This window comes from Adelges cooleyi, unplaced genomic scaffold (genome assembly GCF_023614345.1).
Source record: "Adelges cooleyi isolate 19-005CV unplaced genomic scaffold, UGA_ACOO_1.1 ACOO_flye_CR_arks_rails_tigmint_CR_PRNA_23, whole genome shotgun sequence".
NCBI classification, from domain to species: domain Eukaryota; kingdom Metazoa; phylum Arthropoda; class Insecta; order Hemiptera; family Adelgidae; genus Adelges; species Adelges cooleyi.
In genome coordinates this window covers 7971952-7999220 of record NW_026095893.1, presented here as the reverse complement: position 1 = coordinate 7999220, position 27269 = coordinate 7971952, and the positions used below count along the sequence as shown (strand labels likewise).

The following is a 27269-nucleotide window of genomic DNA, read 5'->3' as shown; positions in this document are numbered from 1 at the left end:
ATATTTGTTACTTTTAATTTTCTTTTTTACATTTTTTCAAAATTAATCAAATTTTATTGGATTGAGCTTATTTTTACCGTGATATGCAATGGAAAGGTTGTTATGGAAGACATTAACTTTTAATATTTCTTATGTGGATACAATTATAGAATGCGATTATATAGAAAATATATTGCGAATCACTGCGAGTCGGAGAGTGGGTATAATAATTACTTGAACTTGGACATATCTCCGGCAATGTCGGTCTGCACAGCACGTTTAGGATTACTCGCAGTTCAGTCGCCTGAGTTGGTTGAACGGAAGTGAATTCCTTATTCACTGTGGTCTGAGGATACACGAAGAACGGGAAAATATATCTCAGGTAATAAAATATGATTTTATACAGTACTATAGGTACACTTTTTGTGTTCATTGCGTTAGGATCAAACTTATTCTACATCATAATATTGTCTTATAAATTTCGTTTCAGTGAGCGCATGCCATTATAATACTTTGTAAAAAAATTAGAAATGATAATTAGTAAAACAGATATCCATAATGTGTTTATTACTACTCAATAAAACTATTTTTTTCTATTTATAGTAAGAATATGTATCGAATTATTAATAAATCCAGATAGTTAAACTAATTAAAAATGTTTCAACTATTATCGACGTAACACAAATATTTCAGTTTTTATTTATTGAAATAATTAACTATTTGAATCATTATGACTTTTAAAAGTATAAATTCAGTGATAACAATGTATATCTATCATTAGAAATATATGCTTACAGATGCACTATAATCATTACTGTTTTAGGATTTGTCCAGTTATATTCTATAATTATGTTTATATATTATATATCTTAAAGTTTTCGAGTTAACTGTATTTTGATTAATTTTTTTTACTTAAAAAACGTAATTTTTTTTATATGAAACGCACCATTTCATAAAATACATAAAATAACCTGCACAGAAACTATATAGTAAGAATAACATAAGGAAGTAAACAATATTGTACTATTATTTATTTGTTTAAAACAAATTTAGTAATGTAATTATGGTTGTCATCTAGTTAACTGTAATAATACCTACGTGCAAGTAATAACTACTTGAAAGTAAATACGGTGAAATTTGATTAGTAGGTTAAATTTAGTAAGTATCCGCCGGATACTATCCGGATATTCTTGTTGACGGTGAACACGTTTTATATAGTTTTGAATGATGAATAATTATGTTAATACATTTTTTTCAAACCATTCATAAACAAATGTCTAGAATATTTCTCTAGGAATTCATTAACATCGATAGGTTGTTATCGGTTTATTAATACTTAATACAATAAATATTTATATGTCATTGACTTACTCTAATTAGAATTTATTAAGTTCTAAAACACGACAAGGTATTTCGCTGAATTTTTTGCATCCATAACAATACAATTTAATTAGTTATGTTCAATTTATTAAGTCATAATAAGAAGTATAGACCTACTCTTAGCAGTAGCTCTTAAGTATTGTTGTTTAGCGAGACAACTAAAGTAGTCTGATGTAAGTAAAACGATTTAGTAGTAAGACCTAAACACATAGGATAGTTTTTAATTTTGTATTTATTCTACAATGAAGATAGTACGTTGAAGAATTTATCGTATAATAGCTTATTTTTTTCTGTATCCAGGGATACCAGAACCTCAAAATGGTAAAATTGGATCATAGAAGGTTTTATCGCGGCAACGACGATATTTAAGCCTATATTAACACCATAGTTTTTGGTTTAATAATGTTAAGTATTATAAATAAAAGAAAAACAGGCTGAACTATAAGCATTGGGATACGGTGTATAATAATACAGACTGTTGTACAATATATTGCTTAAGCCGTGAAGCCCAATATTATATTTACAAATCACATTTTTTACATGTTGGGTTATAAAAAAAAATACATTTTTTTTTGCCACGAAAAACAAGGAAACGGCAAGGAATATTTTAATTTTTTTTAGTTATACTTGTTTTTTCTTGTAAATCAACATAAAAGTATGCAACAAAAAAAAAGGCTAAAATATATATCACCTTATTGTCATATGCGGCAGTGGTGCGCAACCTGGGGGTCGCCAACTTTTAAAAGGGAGTCGCCAATAATTTAACAATGTATTACACGTATGTAATTAGTATAAAAAGGGAGGTCCCCTGATCGAGGTAAATTAATTTGAGGGTCGTGGATCAAAAAAGATTGCGCACCACTGGTATACGGTATAACTGAGTTCAAAATATGTATGTGCGTATTGCTTCGTAGACACTGATCGGAAATATTCAATTTCGACAATACCTATAGACAGCACAGTCCGTTGTTTTATATAAATGTTGACAAACCGGTCACGGTTTCCTTATATTTTTTCTAGAACAGCACGGGCACCTATATAAACTAAAGAATTTTTTTAGCTTTCTAAGATTCCAATAGGATATGGCATAAAATAATACAGCATGAATAGCCGGTGAACTCAATTTTAGCGGGATTCCCATTAGGAAACACAAAATGGTATTAAACTATTTACAATGAATGAAATAGATATTTTTTCAGTTTATTAACAGCTTAAAAAAAAAACAATTACAAAATTATAATAAATTTACTTGTGTACCCATAAATATGACAAACAAATATTAACATTAATATAGTTAAATACATAAATAACCCACAAGAAACATTGTTTTAACAATAATATTGAACTATGTAATATTACTTAAATAAAATAAATACATTTGTACATCATTAGCTATAGACATAATTTTATTTAAGAGAGCGAATATGGAAAATGTTCGAGGCGCTAGTTCTACATTGAGGACATTAAAATGTAAAGAAACCTAATAGTTCAGAACAAATTATAAATTCATTGATAAGTAAATACAAACATTTAAGTCATTAATGTTTCTATTAGATGAATTTCCAATTTTAAAATTGTAAATGGATGATAGGTACTGAGAATTTTAAGAAATTGAGCGATATTGCACATTCTCTAAACATTGAATATGTGACTTTAGGTAAGGAAACAGTATAACAATATAATTATAATCGAGCTTAGGTCTGACTAAAGGGACAATTTCGCTTTTAAGATATTTTGAATTGTGAAGTTCTTACAGTTTTTAGTAACAAAGCCTAAAATTTAAGAACATTTGTTGATTATGTATAAGTAGTGTTTTTGAAAAGATAGATTAGATTCAATTATATTACACCAAGAACACAGTTCTCGTAAACACGATACAAAGAGAAAAAATAGAATTTATTTAAACAGTTCATTATACTAAATCTAATGACTAGACAAATTAAGTGATAAACCAATAAATGTATTACATAAAAGAATATTTAAATAAATTGTTAAAATCTAACAAATCGATTAGATAGTATGTTGTGCGCTATAGTAAGTTGTTTTATTAAATCTGAATGACATTTCATAACATAACACGTATAACTAAAATATTAATTTAAGGCTTATATGATTGTGCATAGCCTACACTAAAACCCTTGTATGGTATTCTATGGTTACTTGTGTTAGTATTACAAACACGATTAGTACAGATTCATGACTTTGCTTTAAACAACCTTATGGTAAACCAGCGGGTTTTTTAAGCTTGTGTATTTTTACAGAGGATAAAGTTCCAGTAAAAGTATAATACCAGATTAAATATTACATATTACAGGTTTCAAAGATTACATTATATTTTTTAAGTTTTTCAAACGTTTCTCGCAGTGTTTCGTATATTCCCATTTTTTAAAATAAAATGATATATGATCTAAATAATTAGGTTAATTAATTTTTATCCCAATAAATTTCACTTGTCTATCTTACTAATAGTCCGTTAACGACTCAATGTTACATTTATACGATATTGCGGTGGCATAGTGAACAATTATTTATCTGAACAATGTGGGATGTCATTATGTAAAAGTTAACACACAAGTTAAGAGTCTGTTGATTAAATTAAAGATTCCTAAGGTCACCTAGAATTACCTTGGAACTAATAATTTTTCTGTAATAGTCTGAAGTCTATAAAATGTTTTCTATTAATAAAAGATGAAAAAATAAAGGCTATAAATATATTTACATTGTGTGAAATGTAACGTGAAAATAAAAGTTTTTTAAAAAATGATACCTAATTATTAAAGACAAGTCACTTAATTTAAAGAAAATTTGGTTTTTATAGATCATATGACAGATTGGTATGTAACTAATGATGTAGTTTGGTATTTATCATAAATTATAATTAGATATTTATTAGGTACTTAATTATACTTCAATTTGGTAAACATACTATTAAATTGTTTAGTGTAGATTAGATGGTACTAAATCAATTTCATTAATAATTTTATTTTAGACCTCATATTATTGAGGCTTATTGAAATTCCACTTTCTAGTATTATATTGTAAGCAATAGTATTATTATTGCTATTAACTAATTACTTTATTGTGTTAAGGATATTGGCCTTAATTTTAAGGAGTTTTGTATAGGCAATATTTAAGAAAAAAGTAGTTTTAATAAACTTCGACCATGCCAATTAATTTACTGGTTAATTTGTATAAGCTTCATGGTATTATTTTTAATTTAAATAATTTTGCTTATGAGTAAAGGCCATTTTAGTTAATTTTCCCGTCAAAAACTACCCATTTAACTTTAATTGGACCGATCATTGTATTGAAGCGATAAGACTTCTGAAAACAGATTTAAATTTGTTATGAATTCTACTTGAGATCGGTCTGTGTACTTTTTTGATAGCTTACTCCTACTATGTATAAAATACGTTTGAACACTATATAAAATTCCCAATTTTAAAATGAAATTTGGAAAGGGTTATAATTAAAAATTGAAAAAACACGCCGACCGATCTCAAGTAGACTTCATGCCAAATTCAAATCTGTTTTCAGAAGTCTTATCGCTTCAATACAATGATCGGACTGATTGAAGTAAAATGTGTAGTTTTTGACGGAAAAATTGGCCGGTACCTAATAGCCGTAAGTAAAATAAAACATTTTTTTTTAACAAATATAACATTGTATTTCAGCGTCTATTGGCGTCGACTGATGAGATGGTATTCCGTTTTTTGTTGTTACCATTGTTGATGGTCAGTGTCAACACATTGCTGACAGGGCCCTCAAATATAATCCCAACGTTACCTAATGTAATTTTGAATTCAACCAACTCACAATGTCAACGAGACAGCATACGACTACAAGCAGGCTTACAGAACATGACTCTGTGGGCACAACAAAGTATGTTTGAATACAATTTACTTAAAACAATTTTTATCTACTTGCATTTTCTTATACTGTAAAATGATTACTATATTATGTAATATATGAAGGGTTGCGGGGAAAAAAACTCATGTACATTTTTTTTCATTCTGAAAAAATCATGTTTTTAATTTCAAAACGTAATATATTTTGCCTGTATGCCTAAGCTTCCGGAGGTCGTTACTCTCGCCTAATCTGTTTTTTCCCAGGATCGAGCGCACAAAATATACAGTACGTTAAAACTTATTAACTTATTAAAAAGTTATTTAACTTGATACCAAAATCTCATTTTCAAAAAAAATTGACATTAATCTTTTTTCCCCGCAGCCTTCATACATTTTTCTATAAATGGTAAGAAAATGTATAATATAGACAATTATTATACAAAAATTAATAATTGTCCTCCATAGAAAATATACAATAATGCCACTGGAAGCATCGTAAACTATTAAGTGTTGTCGGCGGTGTTTATGAAATTATTAAATAATTGTATTATTTAATTTCCGCTACATAGAAAAACAGAACCATGGATATATTTTTGTGCTTAAATTATAATATAACCAAATCATACTTGATTGAATTAAAAAAATATCCTCTCCTTTCCCTTTCCTCTTGGTATCTAAATAAAAAATTACAAAATTACATTATCTATTAGTGGTAGGACTTTAAAAATGTGCGTTAGCAAAAAACAATGCATGCTACTGTTTTGTAATGTTATGTTGAAATAGAAATACATTAAAAAAGATAATTCGCTTAAAAAAAAATACTAAACGAGGAAGTAGATGAATTTAATAAAATAACATTAATGTAGTGTGGTATATTTTTTAATGTTTTCAAAGATGTAAGACGTAATATATATTATTATTATAATTTTTAAAATATTTTTTTAACTTAGTATTCAAAAATACAATATTTTTCTAATAAATATATTTATTTAGTTTTTAGTATGTAGTTATGTTAGTAGGTAATAGTTATTATTTATGTAATCACTCAACTAAAAATGCTGATGTTATATTTTCATTGGTAAGCCATAAGAATCCTGAATAGGTACATATTTCATAAATTTAATACTAAAATTGGTATACTGTTCTCATTTGGTTTTTGTAATATCATTATTCCAACCTCAATTATTTCGTACTTAAAGATTGAAAGTTTGTTTAAAACTAACCTAATACGATACCTAATAAGATAAAAATACCTTGACATACCTAGGTTTATTGTTAAAAGTTTGCGTTATGTTGTACGTAAATATATAATTAATAATTTAACTAAATTTGGCTTCTTATTTCTTCGATATCCAGTACACAATAATTATTACTTTTTTATCAATAATTCTAGAGCAGTTACAATTTGTTTTAAACATTAGACTATTAAATCACATTGTTTATATTTCAGCTTTGATGTTTGATATCTTGTTCTACATTATTCCATTATTACTTTGATTTATTGTAGTTCTTAGTGTAAAAATAAACATATATAATAATTATCAAGCAAAGGTATTTCGTTTCTTAAGTATACCGGCCGATTTGTTTCTTCTATAACTCGAATGACGTTTTTGAAATTTAGTTGGTGAATTTATCAACGAGTAACATTAATAACTCGCTATTAATCTTAAGTCATTAAACAATTATGGATGGATGAAAAAAATTGTATTGAATAATAGAATTAAAATAAAAAGTTGATTGTGGCTCTTTTTGGGAAATTAAAATAGATCTCGAAAATTCAACACGAATTTATTTTATGAAACTAGTTTTGTGAAATGACCTATTCAATTAGTGATTCGTTAAAAATGTAAATGGTTGGTAAAAAACAGTTTTGGATCTTTTTTCGTTGTAACCGCCTTCCTTCGATTTAATTTTCGGTAATTGTAACTTTTTTCCTGGAATAAAGTGTTTAGCGTCGTTGATTTATATTCTTTTGTTACATTAAATTTAAAATGTTCTTCTTCGAAATTAGGTACACGAAGCACACTGTTTTTTATGTTTTTTTTTAACATTTAACGTTTGATCCGAGTTAATATAGTCATTAGGGAAGCGCAAAAAAAATTTACCTTTGAAAAGTTAATGAGCTAACATTTCAATTTGTTCTATACATAAAAAAAGAGACTTGGTGAAAATTTGAGATTAAAAAAAAAATTTTTACTGGTCGCTCAACGCGTTTTAAGTAATTTGACCAAAAATTCTCAAATAAACAAAAATTGACTTAAATTATAAAAATTTTGGTAAAAAATCATTATTAGCACATCCAAATTGTAGTATTTTTAGCGTTGAGTACAACTGTTCGAGTTACAAAAAGTTAAAAATTGATTACCTAATTAACAACAAATCGTAATTAAAAAGTCAATTTTCAACTAAGCCTAAAGTAACTAAAAACAGTTTTTTTAATTTTTTGATACGTTATTACGTTGAACGTTAATATGTATGTTTCTAGTGAAAAATTTTTTTTTACTAATGTTAAAAATGTATACTTTTTTTGTCATTTTTCGTGCACCAAAATTAACGTTTTACTGAAAAATGTAAATTATGTGTCAAATAATAAAGTACTCATCGTTATGAATTTTAGCTATTATATTCTATTACAATTTATTTAATTTATACATGTTTAGTAAGCTAGCCCGATAAGCGTTTCACTTAGATACCATAAATATCCAGAATTGTATTTGCTTCTCATCTGTCGTTAAACAATTGTTGAATTGTGTCATTAAAGAAATTCCTCTTTCGGCTGGATCATTCACAACAAATGATGACTGCACTTTATAATATGCTAACAAGTAACATACAATTTTTATATTCAGGCCAAGTACTGGGATTTAGCTGTTCAATTTCTTTTTTTTAAAAGTTAATGTTAATTATTGGTTTACTAGTTAATGTGCAAATTAAGCACCTAATAATGGTTTAAATCTACTAATACAATTAAGACAATAGAGTGATATTAATAAGTGTACAAGGGCCGAGGCGGTTAAAGCGTTTTCTGAACAATTGTAGTATTTATATCTATAGCTATATGGTAGCTTATCGGGCTAGCTTACTAAACATTTATAAATTAAACAAATTGTAGTAGAATATAATAGCTAAAATTCATAACGATAAGTACTTTATTATTTGATACATAATACATATTTTTCAGTAAAACGTTAATTTAGGTGCACGAAAAATGACAAAAAAAAAAGTATACATTTTTAACATTAGTAAAAAAAAAATTGTTCACTAGAAACATACATAATGTTCAATAAAATAACGTATTAAAAATTTAAAAAAAATTGCTTAAAACGCGTTGAGCGACTAGTAAAATTTTTTTTTAAATCTCAAATTTTCACCAAGTCTCTTTCGAAGATCGATTTTTTTTGCGCCACCCTAAGAGTTATAGTATATTTACTAAATTTTCGGTAACCAGATTTAAGTTTTTGTTGTGTCATTTATCTTAAGGGGCCTCTACATTAGCATTTATTAAGGCGCATTGTATAGGCAATTTTCGCTTTAACTTAACATTAAGCTAAAAAAATTAAACATACATATTACCATAGAAAAGAAGTATCTATTTTGATAATTATTTTTTTTTCAACTTTTATAACGCATATAGGATCTATTTTTGTACAAAAACACGTATTTCTTCTTGAAACGTTCTGTCCTTAAGAATACATCGATTTAAGTTTTTAAAAAACATTTGAATTTTTCACAACATTATCAAGGCATCGTTCGTAGCACAATTTCAAAATTATGTTTAGTTAGTTAATATTTCATTAAATATGTAAACAAACTAATGTTATTTTTAAGTAACTGAAAGCAACCAGTTTAACAACCTGATCTTAAGTTCTACTCACAAGGTCGTGTACAGTAAGCGTTACATTGGGGACATCAATTCCGTAATATAATATATTATTTAATATAATTATTTACAATATTAAAAAAAAACCTAAGAATAATATATTTAGAACCATTCATAGATTTATGTTAAAAATTATATTTTATAAGTGAGTAGAATTCATATTATTTTTTTATCCACTCCACAATACTCCTGATAAGCGTTGCTAGTGGGGAGCTTGTAAAGTTAAAATCCTTTAAAAATTATAGTTGGCTCCAAAAATATTAACAGCTAACTCGGCGTAGCCCTCAGAAAAAATTTTAATTGAAATTATGTGCGAGGTTGATGAAAAATTTAAGAACTTCCGACTATAGTTGACTGTGTTATATCATTTTTTTTATAATACACATAAAAGCACAGCATAAATAATATTTACCATATTATGTTTTAACAGCCAATGCTGTTTTTTAACTATTTAATTATGTATAAAATATCTATACAAGCTGTGATATACTTAATTGTTCTATGCTTATAATTTTAGTGTGGGACGCATCAGCTAAACAAGCGGTCGGCTTATTGTCAGGTAGCAGATATCAGCTAGGAGACTTTGACGAATGCTTGCAAGTAGCTAGGCCCATAAAAGCTCAATATTGTCTGGTGGATATTAAAATCAATGTGCCAGCTGAATATTCGTATGCAGATCCATATGCCAGAGAGTATAATCCAATGCTTCCTGCATGGCACAAAATTTATGTAAGTATTGAATTACAAAAAATTAGCTTCAACATAAGCTTCGTTATGACATGATACCTAACCTAACCTAACACGGCGGGTTTGATTAAATCGTACAGTGTTTATCCGTTTAATTAATGTATACATATTTCCTATAACTTTTGTCTGTGTTTAAGTCAACCTTCAGTGATTGTCCTTGACACCGTGTGTTCCGTATTTCTTTGCTGGAATCGGTTAACTAACTGTAATGCTATAATTTTCTTCTCAAGTTAGAGTAAAAAAATGTTGTTGTATTGATATTTTAAAACCGAGGTAAATTATGTTCTGTACTCAAAATATAAAACTATAACTACGGGTCACAATCAGGTATACTAGTATAATGACCATAATTATGACAGAATTATATTACGATGTAATTGAGTACGAAAAGTACTCAAATAACATATAAATTATTCTTTATTGACTTGTTGGAGTACGTTCACATATTCTTTTTAACGATAATTTAAAACAGTTTTGCTCCAAATAGAGCAAATAAAACGTTTTGTTTTAATGACATTGAAACATCGATCCCGGTTCAGTGAATTATTTTTTATTACAGGCCAATGACTTGTTGAAGTCAGATTCGAATATCCTCATAAATTCTCTTCCTGTTATAGATTGTGAGTTTACCTTCACCCGCAAAACCAGTTTTCTTGTATACAGTTGACTGGTATTAAAAAAATAGCACACTTCACACGGTCACATAGTATAGAGGTATATAATATATTATATTATACACTGTAATGTGTACCATGTACATACGTTTTTACATATGATACTCGAATCATTTTATTTGATATTGGACATTAAGTTTTCTTTAAAACCGTTTAATAATACCATTAAAACTAAAATTAAAAAATAAGTTAATCGTTCAACTATATTATATACTATAACATTATTTTTAATTTTCGTTACTTTTTCAAATAATCGTTTCATTTGCTAATCATGTTTTATTTATCTTATTATTTATACTTAATAACATAAATTATAGTAAGTTACACAGTCATTAACATAACTAGTATTAATTCATACTTAGATTAAATTGGCAGTATTATAGAAGGTATCAAAGTACCTAGTTTAAACAGTTTTCAGGGTACTCAAACTGATAAAGTTTCCAAACTTATTGGACATTATAATATTCAATTTTTTTCCTTAGAAATGTTTTATAATACAAGTAATTGTTCAATAATCGCGTTAGCGTCTATAGTACTTCACACTGAATGGTTAAAGAACCTACCAAATACTTAATAATAATTACATTCTCACTCTATTAGTGACAAACTGATGTTTACTTAGCAGACATCACAAGTTTCTTTGAAATTTCATGTTTTTATTTTCAAACCCAAAAATCTAGTTTATTTTCATGCAATTATTGTAAAACTAATTTAAAATTAAAATATTCTACTCCATATTATCTGGCGAACATATTTTCTAAGAACCAATTGCTGGGTAGTGCGGGTACTACCATAACTTTCAACTAGTAAAAAGTTAGATGTTATTTATTTAATAAACTTGTTAGTACATTGCTGTATACTATATTTGTTATATGCTACTACTTTTCAAGTATTGAAAAACTTTTTAGTTTTGTTTAAGAACTGAATTTGAAATTAACAAGAGTAATTTATAAAGTCCCACTCCCACTCAGTCACTGTTCAATGAGCTAGTTGTTTCGTTTCTCAATTATGATTTTTTTTTTCTATTTTATTAAGTATCAAAAATTATTATCTATTAAATTATTATTTAATGATTATAATACATTATATAATTTATATAAATAATTATTCATTATTATTTATCGTGTGTTATAGGTTTGGTGTATTATAAAGCATTATACTTTAAACTACTATACAAGATATACTTATATACAGTTTTTTTACTAGAATTATTATATATTTTGTATTATTTTTGTTTTTTTTACACTTGGGATGTTTCATCTTTTAAGCAACCGTTACATATATGTTTAAAATAAAATAGTAAAAACAAAAAAATGCATACATTTTTTTCTAACCTTTTTATTTACAAAGTAAAACATACTGTTTTACTTTGTAAAACAGTCATACTGACTGATCTAGAACAGTAAAAATACAAATAGTGACATTTTTATAACACCATCCTTTCCATAAACTAACTGTGGCATGAGAAATACAATGTATAAAATAAGTTTATACGGTTTAGGAAATAAAATCGATAAACGTATATTTTACTGAAAATAATAACATTTCTCGTAAACCATAAGAAATTACTAGAATGTACTTAAAATGTTGTGTTTATAGTACGGCGGAGCGAGGTTCAAGCAGCGTTTGGATTTAATCAAATGGGCTTTATGCGTGCCTGAGTCGTGTTCGCCGCACGAAATTCAGACTTACCTTCGATCCTACGTAAAAGAAAACGATTTAGACATGATTGAAAATATATCAGTGGCCGACAAAATGTGCACACGAGTCGAGAGACCGGGAGACGAGTATAACATTTCCGACATATCGTTCGTGTGAGTACAATTAACTCTTAAATAAACTTAAAGTTAACTTAACCTAACCACACACACATAAAATTATTTGAAAGGGTTGTATATGAGTTTATAATAATTTCCCAATTTTAAAAAAATAATTTGCCCGTTATTTTCATTCAGAATACATTTTGGTTATCAACTTTCGTTTATCTCCTATTACTTAATATTTGTTTTTATCATAAATAACCATTGTATACTACAACAAAAATGATTTCAATTTACTTTATTACAAATTTTTTTTTAAATAGGCCATGTTAAACAAGTAGTAATTAACAAAATTTGAGGAGAAAATTGAAAATCTATTTGTGCACGATTCTTACTATTTAACCCTAAGTACTCTTTATACATACATTTGTTATAACTTATATAAATGGTAAAACCCTGCAAGGGAACTCTGTGCTGGAGTCTGGGAAACGTGGACCCTACATAGCAGGCGTTTTCGCTTGAAGGACAAACACTTGGCATCCCAGGTCAATAAGGAAATTAAACAACCATACCCTGAAGCAGCTTCAAACGGTTTGGCCCTCTTATTATGAGAATTGGCGTAGGGTAACAAACCTACACAGATACATACATTGTTAAGAATCAACTAAAATTACCTCTCGGATGAAATATATGGAGCTAAAGGACTTCTTAAACTGGAGCATTTGATAACAGTGATAAATGACAATAACGGGTCTTGAACGATATCCACTGGCTACAGAAACAATTATAAATATATTTAAATCAGTAATGTGTGCAAATTCGTGTAAATTTACTCAAAAATAAATTTACAACTAAAAAATTGATCATAAACCACTTTTTTAAATAGTCTCTAAATAAACACAGCTCAAAAGGTAATTTATCAACAAATAATTTTTATACTATTAATTATAAAACTTGATTCAGCAAAAAGGCTACACGGCCCATTTTAGTTTACAACTTGATTTCTAAAAAAAATCAAACAAGATAATTTCAGTAAACAGTTATAATAGTTAGGTATTTTAAATTACCTAATTAATATAATTTGTTTTGCCTAGAATAATATTTGCATTTATAAGTCGTCCCTGTAAATTAATTATTTACTAATTAAAAATTTAAAAGAAAATTAAATTTTTTAATGGATTCTTATAGTTATTATGGCAATAATTAAGATAGTTTTGTTGCCACTACTATACTTCGAGTAAAATGCAAATAGTGTAAAGTGGTTTCGGCTTACAAAGTAAGCCGAAATAAAATATTATGAGAACTACCATTGCACCTGTGCTGTAGCTTTTATAGATATTTATCAGGCAAGTTCCGTAAAAAAATAATGAATAAAATAGATGGAAGAGAAGTTTCTAAAAACGGTTGTAGTCTGTCATTTGAGTTTCAATTTATTTAAATACTGTTCCATGAATTTGATATCTTCGTCTTTTATATTCAGAAAACTTATTTTATTTTTGTTTCTTCAAGAAAATAACTACTCAAGGTAAAAATGAAATAATATAATTTTTTATATTTTTATAATAGGTAATATAATATATTTGTCATATTTTTCAAAAACAAAATTATCATTACTTTGTTGGCCCTATGATATATTTATTAATTTGAAAATATTTTCTTAACCCGAATCCCAATTAACAGCAATATTTAGAATATTCAGTTATGATCGCTTAATCTCGTTCGACAAGTCTAGTGACCTATAAAATTATTACCGGACCTGTGATTATCGGTGATTCGCTCGTTTAACTTACCATTGGATCTAACAGTATACACAAAAATAGAACAGTTTTTAAACCTAATCTTACCTTAAAGTGTGAGGTTTTATCGCTGAAAATAACGGTGGTATTGTTTAATATTAATAATCGATAATGTCAGAGAAATGAAAACATTGTGGTGCAAATGCGGTTGGAAAGGGCTTGACGAGGGTTAAAACAATTAATGGTTCACGTCAAAGGTGTCAGCCGCCTAAGGTAATACAATTGCTGTTTTGACGAAAGTCGAAACTTGTTTGGTGATGGTGTCGGCAAAAACCTCTTAAACAGCTGAACTCACACATTTTCCATTTCTGCTTTCAACAGCTATGTACAACAATATTATTGTATTACGTATGGAATCTTTTTGAAGGCCTTTCAGCGTAAATTGTTAGACATAATAAGACAATAATATTATTATAAAAACCATTAACAGTCAATACCTAGTGTAGTAATATTCACCATAGTAAGCAGGTAGAATAACAAACTTTCATTTCCTCAATTATACGACACACGCGCAAACTCCACGTGTATAATCTTTAAGGAAAATTAATAGATATAAATAGACTAAATAAACGCTTAGATGCGAATCTGTAATGATAGAATACAAATATCAATAAAAGCGTTGAAATGACAATAAAGTATTTAAAAATTCCTACCCCGTTTAGGAGAAAGGGTTTATTATACTTTTTAACATTTATAAGGCTCATTGTATAGGCAATTTTTCACTAAAATTTAATATTAACCTTAAATTTGTAAATAATATATGTAATAACACAGGAAAGAGATATTTATTTTTATTTTTTATCTTTTATAACGCAAAAGAGACCTATTTTTGTAAAACAAACGTATATTTGTATTTAGAAAAACACGTTCCTAAAAATACTCCTATTTAAGTTTTGAAAATATATACCTCCCTATACAACAGCGTAATACCGGAAGTAATGGCTCATAGTCAACATGTGTTTTACAAATTGTAATAAAATGTTATGTAATGGACTTAAGTCCCAATTTAACTAAATAGGGGTTAAACAATTAATCTTCAAGATCAAGACACAACTGAGACCTGAGAGATAGTATATGAACTTCCTCCATAAATATTCTCCACAGAATTTAAATTTAGGTGAGAAAAGGAAACTTTTACGACTCATATATAATCTTAAAATTGAAGATAGTTTTAATTTGAAGTTTGACAAATGGAACATTATTGTATTAATTAAAAAACAAGAATGTTTAGATAGTTTTGAAAATTATTAATGAAAGATACAAATAATTAAAAAAGAATCCTTTAAACAAAATGTTAAAAAAATATACCAATGTAATTAACAATTCAAAACTTGTAATTGAGGATAAAAGTAGATTTTTTGTAGGGGTTTCAAATTCTCAATTGCCGAAACTATTATATGCTTTACCAAAACTTCATAATCCAGGACTCAGTATGAGACCTATTGTATCGAACATCAATGTCCCAAAGAATGATTTATCTAAACATTTAGTTAACATATTTTCATCTTTTAAGTAATGGAATTACAAGATCCAACCGAATGCCAGGCTGATATCTTTTGACGTGGTAGCATTTCCCATGAACAAGTATTCCCATAGACATAACAATAGGTAAAAGCCGCCTAACACTTGTTGACGATGAGTCATTACTTCCGGTATGACGCTGATGTGTAGTTAGAGAGGGAGGTTGTTTGCCTGTAATCGGTCTCAGTCTATTATGAGCGCTGATGATGATAGCATTGCTAATGAAAAATGCGTATACACTAAAATGTATTATTTTTTGTGCTTAAGGTTTTTTTTTAAATATTTGATATTGTATTTTTTCTTTGTATGTATCAACAATATTTTTAGAATATATTCATAAAATATAATTATTTATTTTTATCCTTCACAGAGTACTTATTTTGGTGTTACTGTCGTTAGTCGTATTCGCTACTATATTTGATTATGCTGTATACTCGAAACAAGAAACGTGGCAGTGGAACCAAGGTAATAGAATACGATTCATATTGAAATCATAGACATTTAATGTCCCATAATCTTTCAAAACCGTTTTGTTTGCGAGAAAAGGAATAAAATTAAATATCCATTCTAAATAATGTTTTTTTTTTTTTTTACACAGAATCAAAAACCGTGGATATGATCATGTGCTTTTCCAGTAGGCGAGCCATGCAAAGCTTAAAACAAAGATCTTGTATCATTAGGGGCTTAGATCTCACACCTCTCTGCGGCGTTTCAACCATATCTATGATTTTAATAATCGTTGGGCACAGATGGGGATTTCGTTTGCCAGGACCGTTACAAAATTATGAAGTCAACGAACAGGTACATACGTCTGACTTTTTTAATGTAAACTTAGTTATTTTGCTTTGATATTAAATCGTTTCAGGTTTTCTATAATTATTTCATATCGATTTTCACATCTCACATGGACTTGTTAGTCGATTCGTTTTTCGCTATAAGCGGTACTCTAATGGTACTGATCCTGCTCGATCGCCTGGACACTTCTTTTGTACATCCCTTCAAAGTATTAGTGTTTAAATACTTCAGGTAAAAAAAAAACACTTAACCGCTTGTATTATAATAACCGTTTTGATAGTAATAATAAAAAAATATACATGTCGGTGTACAACGGCTATATTTAAAAAACTATTTTTTTTTTTTACTTTCTCTTTTATTTAAAATGTATTATAATTTAGAATACATTATGTTCATACCAGGTTGACGCCCGTGTACGCTGTGGTCATATTCTTTTTCGCAACCCTCCAATACAAAATGGGTACCGGTCCCTTGTGGGAAAACTTCATTGGGACAGATAAGGAAAATTGCCGGAAAACATGGTGGTTGAGTCTGTTATATTTAAACAACTATATTGAGGCAGATGCGACGGTAAACATAATAATACTATTCTACGCTACATACATATATATATATATATATATATATAGCCATTATTATACTTTATCATGATTCTTTTTCGTCTGATAATATCCCTCTTGTGTGTTCGTAGTGCGGATTCCACACATGGTTCATGCCTTGCGAATTCCACTTCACCATAATGGGTATCGCATTAGCGTTTATTATCCATAAAAATCCTAGAGTCGGTATGTACATTACTTCGTCGCTTATGGCTATCTCTGTGGCTATACCTTTCGCTCTCACGTACATCGGACAAAAACCGGCCAACATCGAATTTAACATGGAGTGAGTCTTGACCGTTGTATTATTTATTATAATATTAGCTTTCGACAATGCGTCAACATGATCCGATCAATCAACACGTGTAAATGCCACTTGTCAGACTTCCATGGACCGTTAAAGGCGATTTTTCTTAGATCTCACCTAAATCCCGTGTTGAACGCTAATCCCGTTCCTAAGCCATTGTTAAGGTCATACATCCCTTATAATTTATTATCTTACTGCACTCATCATCCTCCGAACTCGATTGTCTTTAACGCTTCGAGAAAACAACAACTACATATGATTATACACGTTAGGTACTTACCTACTATTCATTTAAATTTACAGTAAAAAGCGTAAATTACAATCATTGTAAAAAATGAAAAAAAATTATTAATTTTGTCTTAAAAGTTTTATTTTATATAAAAAATATAAAATTATTAATTAAATAAAAAATACATAATTGATATAAAATTATACTAGTATAATTAGTATGTATTAAGTTTATGTCATATATATACCATGATAATCTCATGATGAAAAATGGATCTATCATTTTCTGACAACACAACTTATATTAACTGCGTTTTATGCATGTCACATCTATTTAGTAATTTGTCCATATTCTGAATTGATTTTCTTCATGATTAAACTCATCCATTTCCCATAATTTTTTGGACGAGTTTTTTTGAAATGCGTAGCTTATTGACTACATACAAAATTTAATATCCAAGCATTTTACAAGAATAAAAATAGACATTTTCTGAATATTCTTAAATAGTTACAATATGAAAAATGATAGTCATAGTTACATTGAATTACGAGAATAAATTTGACTTATTACTTTATTATTATTAGATTAGTAAAATTAAAATTCCATTATTATCGTATTGTAAAATGTGCAAAAAATTATATATATATATTTTTTTAATTATGTATATTATATTAAAAGTGCTAATAACACTTACATTTTTTTGTCACGTTTAGTTTTACTACAAATCCAACTAATGACGAGTACTTTATGTCGATGTATATTAAATCACACACGCGAGCTGGTCCTTATATCGTAGGTGCTATATTTGGTTACTTGTTGTATAAAAGAAAAAAGAGTACACCCAAATTGAGCGCGGTAAGAAATGGTTTTTTGTAAAAAAAAAAAAATGTTTTTTTTAAGGAAAAATTATGGTATATTTTTTAAAATTAAATGTCTTTATATATAGATACAAAGTTGGTTCCTGTTAGGCATCTCTTCTATAATAATGATGACAACGTGGTTTAGCGGAGCAATCATTTATCACCCATCGTACGTGTACGATCCTCTACAGGCTGCCCTATACGGTTCTTCAGTCAGAAGTCTTTGGGCCGCTGGACTTGTTACCGCCCTCTATGCCTTAATATTAGGGCCCCCAAGTAAGTTCTAAGTTAAGTTTACTAAGTTACTTTCAGCTGTAGAGGAATGAAACAGAAGGATTAGAAAATCAATAGGATTATGCCGGGGTGGTAAAAAATAGAAACTTTATATTTTTGTATGGCACTATTAAGAGTCACATTTTAAGAATAGTTTTGATCTTTCCAAGAGAACTATATTGTGATAAATTCTGAAAAACAGAGTATAATGTAACATAATACAAGATGAGAATTAGGGTGGCATTGAGATTGCATGTGATAAAATGCTTTGAGCTCTTAAGTATAGTTTTTTTTTCTCTTAGTAATAGATAAGGTTACAACTTATATAATATTTTAAACATTTTTAAGTTAAGCTAATTTTAAGACAACAATTTAATAAGCAATTGTTATATTAATCGAAGAACAAAATATAATTGCGAGTGTAAAATTAAAGTATATTTGAAACTATGCAAAATATTAGAGAAGTCAACGATGCTATGGATAGAATAAATTATGTTTTGAATAGAAAAGTTAGCAGGTAGTATGCTGTTTAATAACGAGTTGACATTCGAGGGGAAATTACAGTACCAATGATGGATGCCAATGCCATTGGAACGGCATAATATTAAAGGGGGCGAGTATGTTATAAATGGGCTATGTATCATATTATACTATTGTGTAGAGAGTAGTGATGGGAAATAAATCCGGATTTTCTTAAAATCCGTAAAATCCGGTTTTCGGTTTTCGAAGTTCAATGAAAAAAATCCGGATTTTACGAAGAATCCGGATTTCATGAAGAATCCGGGTTTAATGACAAATCCGGATTTCAAAATTTGAACTTAAGAAACCGTAACCTGGGTTTAAATAATAAAATTATTAAATTAAATTGTTCAAATTAGTTGACTTTTAATCCTCTATGAAATGCTATTATCGGACCCCTTCAACTAAATTACCCTAAGTTATATGTTTCTAATAAACTTTAAGTTTCATATATGTAATCTAGCTTAAATACAAAGTAAGTATGCTGTATTACAGTTCACTATTTGTGATATATTGAAAACTATTACCTATTTAAAAATTGTAAGCTATATTTGAGTAGTTTTTACATACTTTTCTTTAACTCGCTAACACGTACTGTACGTCCGTACGTTTGTACGGATATTTTTCAAATCTTTCAAAATTAATTTAACCTACTTCCCGATGTCGTAGAAGGCTGAAACATGGCACAGACACTCATCTCGGATGATACTATAATATAATGTTATCATATTGGGACTCGGGCATCCAGGTCGCCCTACACAGGGTCATATGTGGGGGTCATTTCACTAAAATTTCATGTTTTTTTCAAATCTTCTAAAATTAATTTAACCTACTTCCTGATATCATATAGGCTGAAATTTAACCTAGACACTTGGACACTTGGATAGACACTCATTTTGGATGACAATACAATGTTCCGTCAAAATATTGGGACCTAGACATCCAAGTCGCAAATGCCGGGGGGTCAAATATGGCGACCATTTCACTAAAATTAAAATTTTTTTTCAAATCTTCTAAAATGAATTTAGTAATCTATTCACCAATTATTAAGTACCTTTAATAAGACTAAAAAGTAAAAAATAAAATAAATAAAACTTTGTTTTTAAAAACATGCTTTTCTAAAAAGTAGTAAAAAGTGAACTAAAAAGTAAAAAATAATTTTATTACAAGAACAATTTACCAATCAACTGTAGCACATTTTATTTAAAATGTCAATTACTTTAAAAACAACCGAAAATTAACTACAATTTTATATAATGTAATTGGTTCTACTGCTTAACTATTTATATCAAAAAGTATTATTAGTATTATTATTATTTATTTAGATTTAAAACATATACAATTCCAGATTGACTTTTTATTTTTCCTAATTTATATATATTGTGTTGTGTATTTTTCATATTATTACAACTTATTGCTCTAATCTATTATAAAAGTGTCATTGAGACTTGTAAATCGTGTTTATACATAATGTTCTTATAACTATAAAAGCAGATACCTAATTTACCAATTCAATAATTCAATTTTTATTTGTACACTACATAAACGCGTTGTACATAATACTAAATAATTAAAAAATATAATTTATTTATTATTGTAAAAAAATTGAAATCCAATCTACGAATTTATAATGAAAACTCCGAAATCCGGATTTATAATGAAAACTTCGAAATCCGGATTTATAACGAGAACTTCGAGATTCGGATTTATAACGAAAACTTCGAAATCCGGATTTCGAAGTTCGAATACTACAACTCCGGATTTCGAATTTCGAAGTTTAAAACTCCGGTTTTTTGAATTTCGCAAAATCCGGATTTTCCCATCACTAGTAGAGAGTATGTAAGGAGATGGTGGGCATAGAAGTGTGAGAGGGAACGGTCGATCCCATTTATATGCAAAAAATAATAAGAGAAGATTAAACTAGATAAAAGTAATTTACTAATAGCGAAAATCAATATTACTATACCAGAAAACTGTTGGAAAAATACTTGAAAGACTCCAGTAGAAATAGTTAATAATTAAACGGTAATATTATTATCTGTTAAAATAACATAGTAAAATAACATGGTTTCACTTAACATGTATATAAAATTACTATTTCCTCGGGTCTTATACCGAAACGTTTGCCCAACCATTTTCTCAACTAACTAGTTATGTTTTATTAGACTTTTTAAAGAGCATGCTGTCATGGAAACCTTTTGCTGTGTTGGCTAGCTTAAATTTCAATGCTTACATGGTGAACACAATATTGCCAGTAGCCGACACCGCCAGCCGGAGAACTCCTGATCACTTCAACATCAGACGCTTTGTAAGTTCAATATAACGTATTTTAATAGAAAGATTACAAGATTATTACCTTTAAGAATTTGAACGGTAATCTTGGTCACTATTATTTTTATTTTCCAGTAAAAATTCACATCTAACATGTTTTACTTAAAAATTAAACCTAATATGTCATTATTATACCTCTTTTTACGGTCTGTAGAATAAACTAATATATAACAGTGCCCACTGCACGCAGTATACTTTTTCAAAAAAAGTTTAGTACGCAATATTTCACCACCGAGTCGGTACTTATTATATTCATTAGATCTTTAGAGTTTCTGTATAGGTACCTTGAATACCGAGTAGGTGAAAACTCGGATGATAAATAATAAATAACAAGATCAAATATATTTTCTCGAAAAATTATTATACTGCGCGTCTAAACTAACAGCAATAAAAATAAATAACTTCGCTTTTTTATATTTATCTACTAGAATGTAATATAATACATGACTTTGAAAAATGTTTAGTATATTATTCACAACTAACTTTAAATTACCCATACAATATAACACTATATTATAATACTGTAATTATATATTTTTTTAAATAATTTTTTAGTTTAATATTTACAACTTACAAAAGAATAACATGCGTCACTAAAATAACGGGGATTCCCATCACTATATGTACATAAAAAAGCCGGATTTTTACAAAAAGCCCCATTTAAGCCACTGTATACTATTATATTACAATATAAAGCTGTTACAAAATATTTTTGATGAAAATGTAAAAACAAAACACAACACCAAAAAGATAAATTGCTTTTAGATTTTGTTTTTTTTGAAATCCTAAAGCAATTTACTGTCAAAGCTAGGCGTTTTTTTTTTAAATTTTCATCAAAACATTTTACTTAAGTTTTATTATATATTGTAATAATATTTAATATTTCAAAAATTTTAAGTGCCTTAAATGGCGTTTTTTAAAGTCCTTTACGGATTCCCATCTCTAATATATAAATATATATGTATATCGACGTGTCCGACGAAGAAGGATGTAACTCGATTTAAAAAAAAAAATGTTTAACTGATAACACTCGTTTTCTGTATTACCGGCAAATAAGGAAGTAACTTGATCGACCAAACAGGTTCTGAATAACACAATTCAGTTGCTACTTTTTTCGCCTGTAATACAGAAAACGAGTGTTATCAGTTAAAAAATTTTTTTTTTAAATCGTGTTACGTTTTTTTTTTTGTTGGACACGTCGATGTATAACAATATTTTCTTAATGTTAATTTGTCTAAAATTGATATTAACCAAGTTTGGATCATTCAAGTGTGTGTGGGTCCGTACACAAAAATAAAAACAAGTACAAGATTTATTGAAGAATCGATTTCTTTACAGATCCACATCGAAACTCAAATGTTATTAATTCTAAATACAGGTTGTATTCATTTAATCGAATTATTAAAACACTAAAGAATTGTGAAGAGCCACTCAAACAGAACTGAAGGGGCTTTTGCTAGAGTCTCAAGTATGGAAGTGAGCCTCTTGTAGACGGTGAAAAAGCAAAAATGAAAGTTGTTGATATCAACTGACTGGCCGAGTTATAATATTTTGTTTTTTTTATTAATCGAAACAAAAGCTAAATTTCATCACATATGGACCGTTAATAGCTACCAGCCGTTTGTGTGTAAATCGTTGTAATTTTTTTATTTTCCCCATAGACCTATTTTGTAGTATCTGCGGGTAAAATAGAATGTTTTATCATTTGTTATTTGTTATAATAATATTTATTTGTAAACAAAATGATCGCACGTGCGTGGCTTCCAGATAATATATGAGATACATAAATCACAATTTTTATTCCCTAGTGATCTCGTCGAATCACCGGCATTGCCTTTATTGTCTTACTAATAACGACATTAATATGCACACATGTTAACTCGTCCCCAAGCTCGTGTCGTCAATATTTTATTCGTTGTATGTATATCAAGGTTATTTTATATCATAATAATATGTTATGTTATTATACAATGTACAGTGTATGATTATTATTTATTCCTATTCATTGGTTAGTTCATAATATTATGATCATAAACTTGTCTTATTATAATGTACACAAGCATTTAAAAAAACATCATTCTACCTTGACAATCCTTTTGGTGAATAATGATACTCATTCAATTGAGAATTTTAATAGTTTTTCTTTTTTTAATTAGATTAATAATATTTCTATTATTTTTTTTTTTCTAATAATAATGATATGTTATTATATTTTCAATGGCGGCGTTACGGTTGATCTTCACGAGAGTTAAATATATTGACTATCAGTTTACATTCAAACCCGTTTGATATTAGTCGTTAGATTAAATAACGGATATCCATATCATTTAAAATATAAAAAACTTTTTTGAAAATCAAAACTAAATTTTGAGTCAAGTAACTCCGAGATAAGCCCTAAAGTTTTCAGTAAAATTCTGTAAAATTTTCACAATGCAACTAACATTTTTTTATAATATGTGATTAAACAAAATTTAATATAATATTTATATTATATATATTTTATATTTATTTCCGTTCTATCTCAAAAGTTCAACATCGGTAATTTATTTTAACCAAAGCGATATCTAGTCAATCAATACAATAATAATAATAATATTTGTATTTAAAATATCTTCATCATATATAAAGTTATATCTGTAACAACTGTGAATAAGTGTGTAAGTCGATTTAAGTGATTTCACAGAGGAGCGATTTTAAACTTGAAAGAAACCACTTGAGTACCTCTAAAGTATTTATCAATATAAGAGGATCATAAAAAAAAATCCTGATCCTGATCCTAATTCTGATTTATGGCAGCTAGTCAAAGTTTAAAATCGCTTCCCTGTAAAATCACTGAAATCGATTTACACTTTTATTCACAGTTGTTACAGATATTAAATCTGCTGTTTAAAATTCATATTTATACTGCTATGTACCTATATCCAAAGTTACTCTAGTAAGCCAAAATATTGTTAAAATTAAAACTTAAAAACACAATTTAATATAACTTTGGGAATTTCACCGTAAGTCATCAATATGTTATTAAATTATAATAACTTATAAACCTTTTGTTTGAACTTACAAGACAAAACAAAACTAATAGCAAATCTAACATGTCAATAAACTTTGAAACTTAATCGCATTTTGTTGTACATTTAATGTTTACAAAAAAAAAACAGCTCTTTAGTGTAATAAAATACAGACAACCATTTTTATATAATATATTTCACACAAGAGACAGTTTGACGGAAACACTGATTGCCGACATATGAAAAAATAATTTTTTTTCATAACAGCCTTCGACGAAATGAAATTAAAAAAGATGTGGCATCTGTCTACTATTTTGAGATCTCTGATTTATGTCAACGTCATGAATGTTTACAGAGTATTCATATAACTCCGCTCTCCAGTATCTCATTCGGTGTATGTTTTCTTTGAAACGAGGTTTTACGAGATTCGTTACTAGTAATATTTCATTTTAGAACCATAGTAATTATATTCTACACCGTTTAGGTAAAAAGATATTATCCTCGCCATAATTAACGAAAATACAACCTGTCAGCTTCTGCACAACGCCAAAAAATATCTAGAAAAAACCTTAGCAAAATTTGTGGTCAGTAGCAAAGTAATAAAATACTAAAAAAAACGTTATAAAAATACCCTTCGCCACAAAAACTAAAAAGTAATAAACTCTTTAGTAAAAGCGTAAACGTGTATTTTGGTAGCAAATCTATTTGTGTTTAAAGTAAACAAGTCTGAAGGATATTTTTTAATATTTTATTATTTCGTCACATATACAGCTCGTTGTTTTAATCACCTGGGCAAACCACTCATTTATTTTTGACCTTTGCATTGTATTTTGTGTTACTTGTCAACACATTAAGTCTTCTATTACTTGATAATTACTTGCGTTTACTAATAAAACAAATATAATAATACCGGGTACACTAATTTCTGGTTTAAGTAGCTATTGGTAGCTATACATTTACATTATACTATATTTGCTTGCCGTAAAGGTATATTACAAGACGTTTTAAGTTTTAACCATAATGATTTTTTTTTGTAGCTTGCAGATGCTACTTCTGATACAATTATGTGCCTGGTGGCTGGTTTGTTCCTTTACATATTGGTTGAAAGGCCGTTCAGGCTTTTGATCACTCAACTGTTCGTTTCCCGTTCAAGGACGAATCCAAGACGGTAAGTTTTAGTTCGGGTTTTATATATTTTGTGTAAGGAGAGTTTGAAATTGTTAAAAAAATCTGAATTTTATTTAAATTACTTCTAGTATTTAACAACAAACTAATTATTAAGAATATTTACTAAAGTTACATCATACAAAATAATAAACTTTGCAATGTACCCAAGTATACATTTCTTCCTGCAAAATGAATTAGTTAGTAAAAGCTATTTTTGACATCTACAAAGGTTTATCCTAGTTTTAAAGACAGTAGATCATCATCAGAGTTGTGCAAATTATTATTCGAATAAAAAATTGTCTTCCTATGTATACTAGTTTAATATATTTTCTAAAAATAGTAGGTATATATTAGATTTATTTGAAATAATATTTTACAATATAATAGCTTGAACTATTGTTTAATAATAAATAATATTTAAAACAATTATTTGAATAACTTTTATTTGAACAATGTTTTACATAGACAATTATTTAGATAACGTTGTTTTATTCGAATGATGCACAACTCTGATCATCATGAAGTAGATAATTTTAGATATCAATTATTTCACTAAGGGTCCTCGCTTGTAAATTATAATATTCAATTTATTTTAGCTATTTGCTTTTTAATTATGCACAATACACACCAAAGTTTACACTTAGCTACACAGAAGTGTACGTGTTTATAATCATAAAAAATATTTAAAAAAAAAAAATAGTTTTCTTAATAATATTTACAATCCACAATGTTTTGTCATATGATATTTTTGAAATCAATAATTCTATAGCCGATTGTTAAAAATCAAAAAATTTGTTGATAAAAAAAATATCAAAGTAAAGGCCAATAAGCTTTAAAACAAATGCTTATTTTATTTGGTTTGTATAAATTATAATTATCCTCGTATTTACAACTGTAACCGTTTTGGGGAATGATGCTTTTATTATATTATGCACACACGTTACATAAATTGTATTTTTTTATCTTTTTTACAGAGATTGTGCATCACGAACGCCCGAATTAGTCCTCCAATATAACAAAGTACGTGCGTGACCTATAAAAGACTCAAATATATGTAATTTATTTATTTTTATAAGATTATTTTCTTTCCTTTATTTTGTCTATCATAAACTTTTATTATTATTACATTAATAGTTACTATGAAAATAAATGTTTAATTTTTTTATTTTGATCCTCGTGTATACTTACGTTTACTCATATCTACTTAAGCATTTATACACAAATTTAGCTTGCACGGTACCGTCTAGAAAGGTATTAAAGTTATCTCACATAAGACATTTCGTGTACTGATCACTGACAGTTAAATCAATATTTATGTAGAAGATCGATTAATTTTATTTAGCGATCATCAAAACAAATTTGATATTCAACGGTGTTACTAATAAAAAATAGATATATGTTATAAAAAAATAATATTTAAAACCCTTAATCATAAAAAATTATATACTCTCCACGTATACGACGTATTTCGGCAACAATGTTGTCATCTTCAGAGCTAATGACTGACTATCTAAAAGTCTATAAATAACGATAAGTTGCTTAAGTTTTTTCTAGAATAGATATATTGTTTAATAAGATATGAATCAAATGTATAAG

General features: G+C 27.9%; 1 protein-coding gene across 1 annotated transcript; it reads left to right on the top strand.

Moving 5' to 3' along the window:
• Positions 1 to 218: 218 nt before the first annotated feature.
• Positions 219 to 26844, top strand: LOC126835301 (nose resistant to fluoxetine protein 6-like). Its single transcript, XM_050567797.1, has 14 exons — positions 219 to 361; positions 5034 to 5241; positions 9605 to 9816; positions 12108 to 12322; positions 15956 to 16050; positions 16184 to 16386; positions 16451 to 16611; positions 16782 to 16950; positions 17072 to 17265; positions 18229 to 18370; positions 18462 to 18651; positions 21333 to 21475; positions 25544 to 25674; positions 26648 to 26844. Exons 2-14 carry the CDS (start codon positions 5058 to 5060, stop codon positions 26703 to 26705), a joined length of 2097 nt encoding a protein of 698 aa, XP_050423754.1. The 5' UTR covers positions 219 to 361; positions 5034 to 5057; the 3' UTR covers positions 26706 to 26844.
• The last annotated feature ends 425 nt before the right edge of the window (positions 26845 to 27269 follow it).

Bases quoted from the DNA above. Each gene is read 5' to 3' on its own strand.
- LOC126835301 (XM_050567797.1), top strand. From the start codon at position 5,058: ATGGTATTCCGTTTTTTGTTGTTACCATTGTTGATGGTCAGTGTCAAC. The intron at 12,323-15,955 runs GTGAGTACAATT...TATCCTTCACAG, and splicing joins ATTTCCGACATATCGTTCGT to AGTACTTATTTTGGTGTTAC. The intron at 18,652-21,332 runs GTAAGTTCTAAG...ATGTTTTATTAG, and splicing joins CTTAATATTAGGGCCCCCAA to ACTTTTTAAAGAGCATGCTG.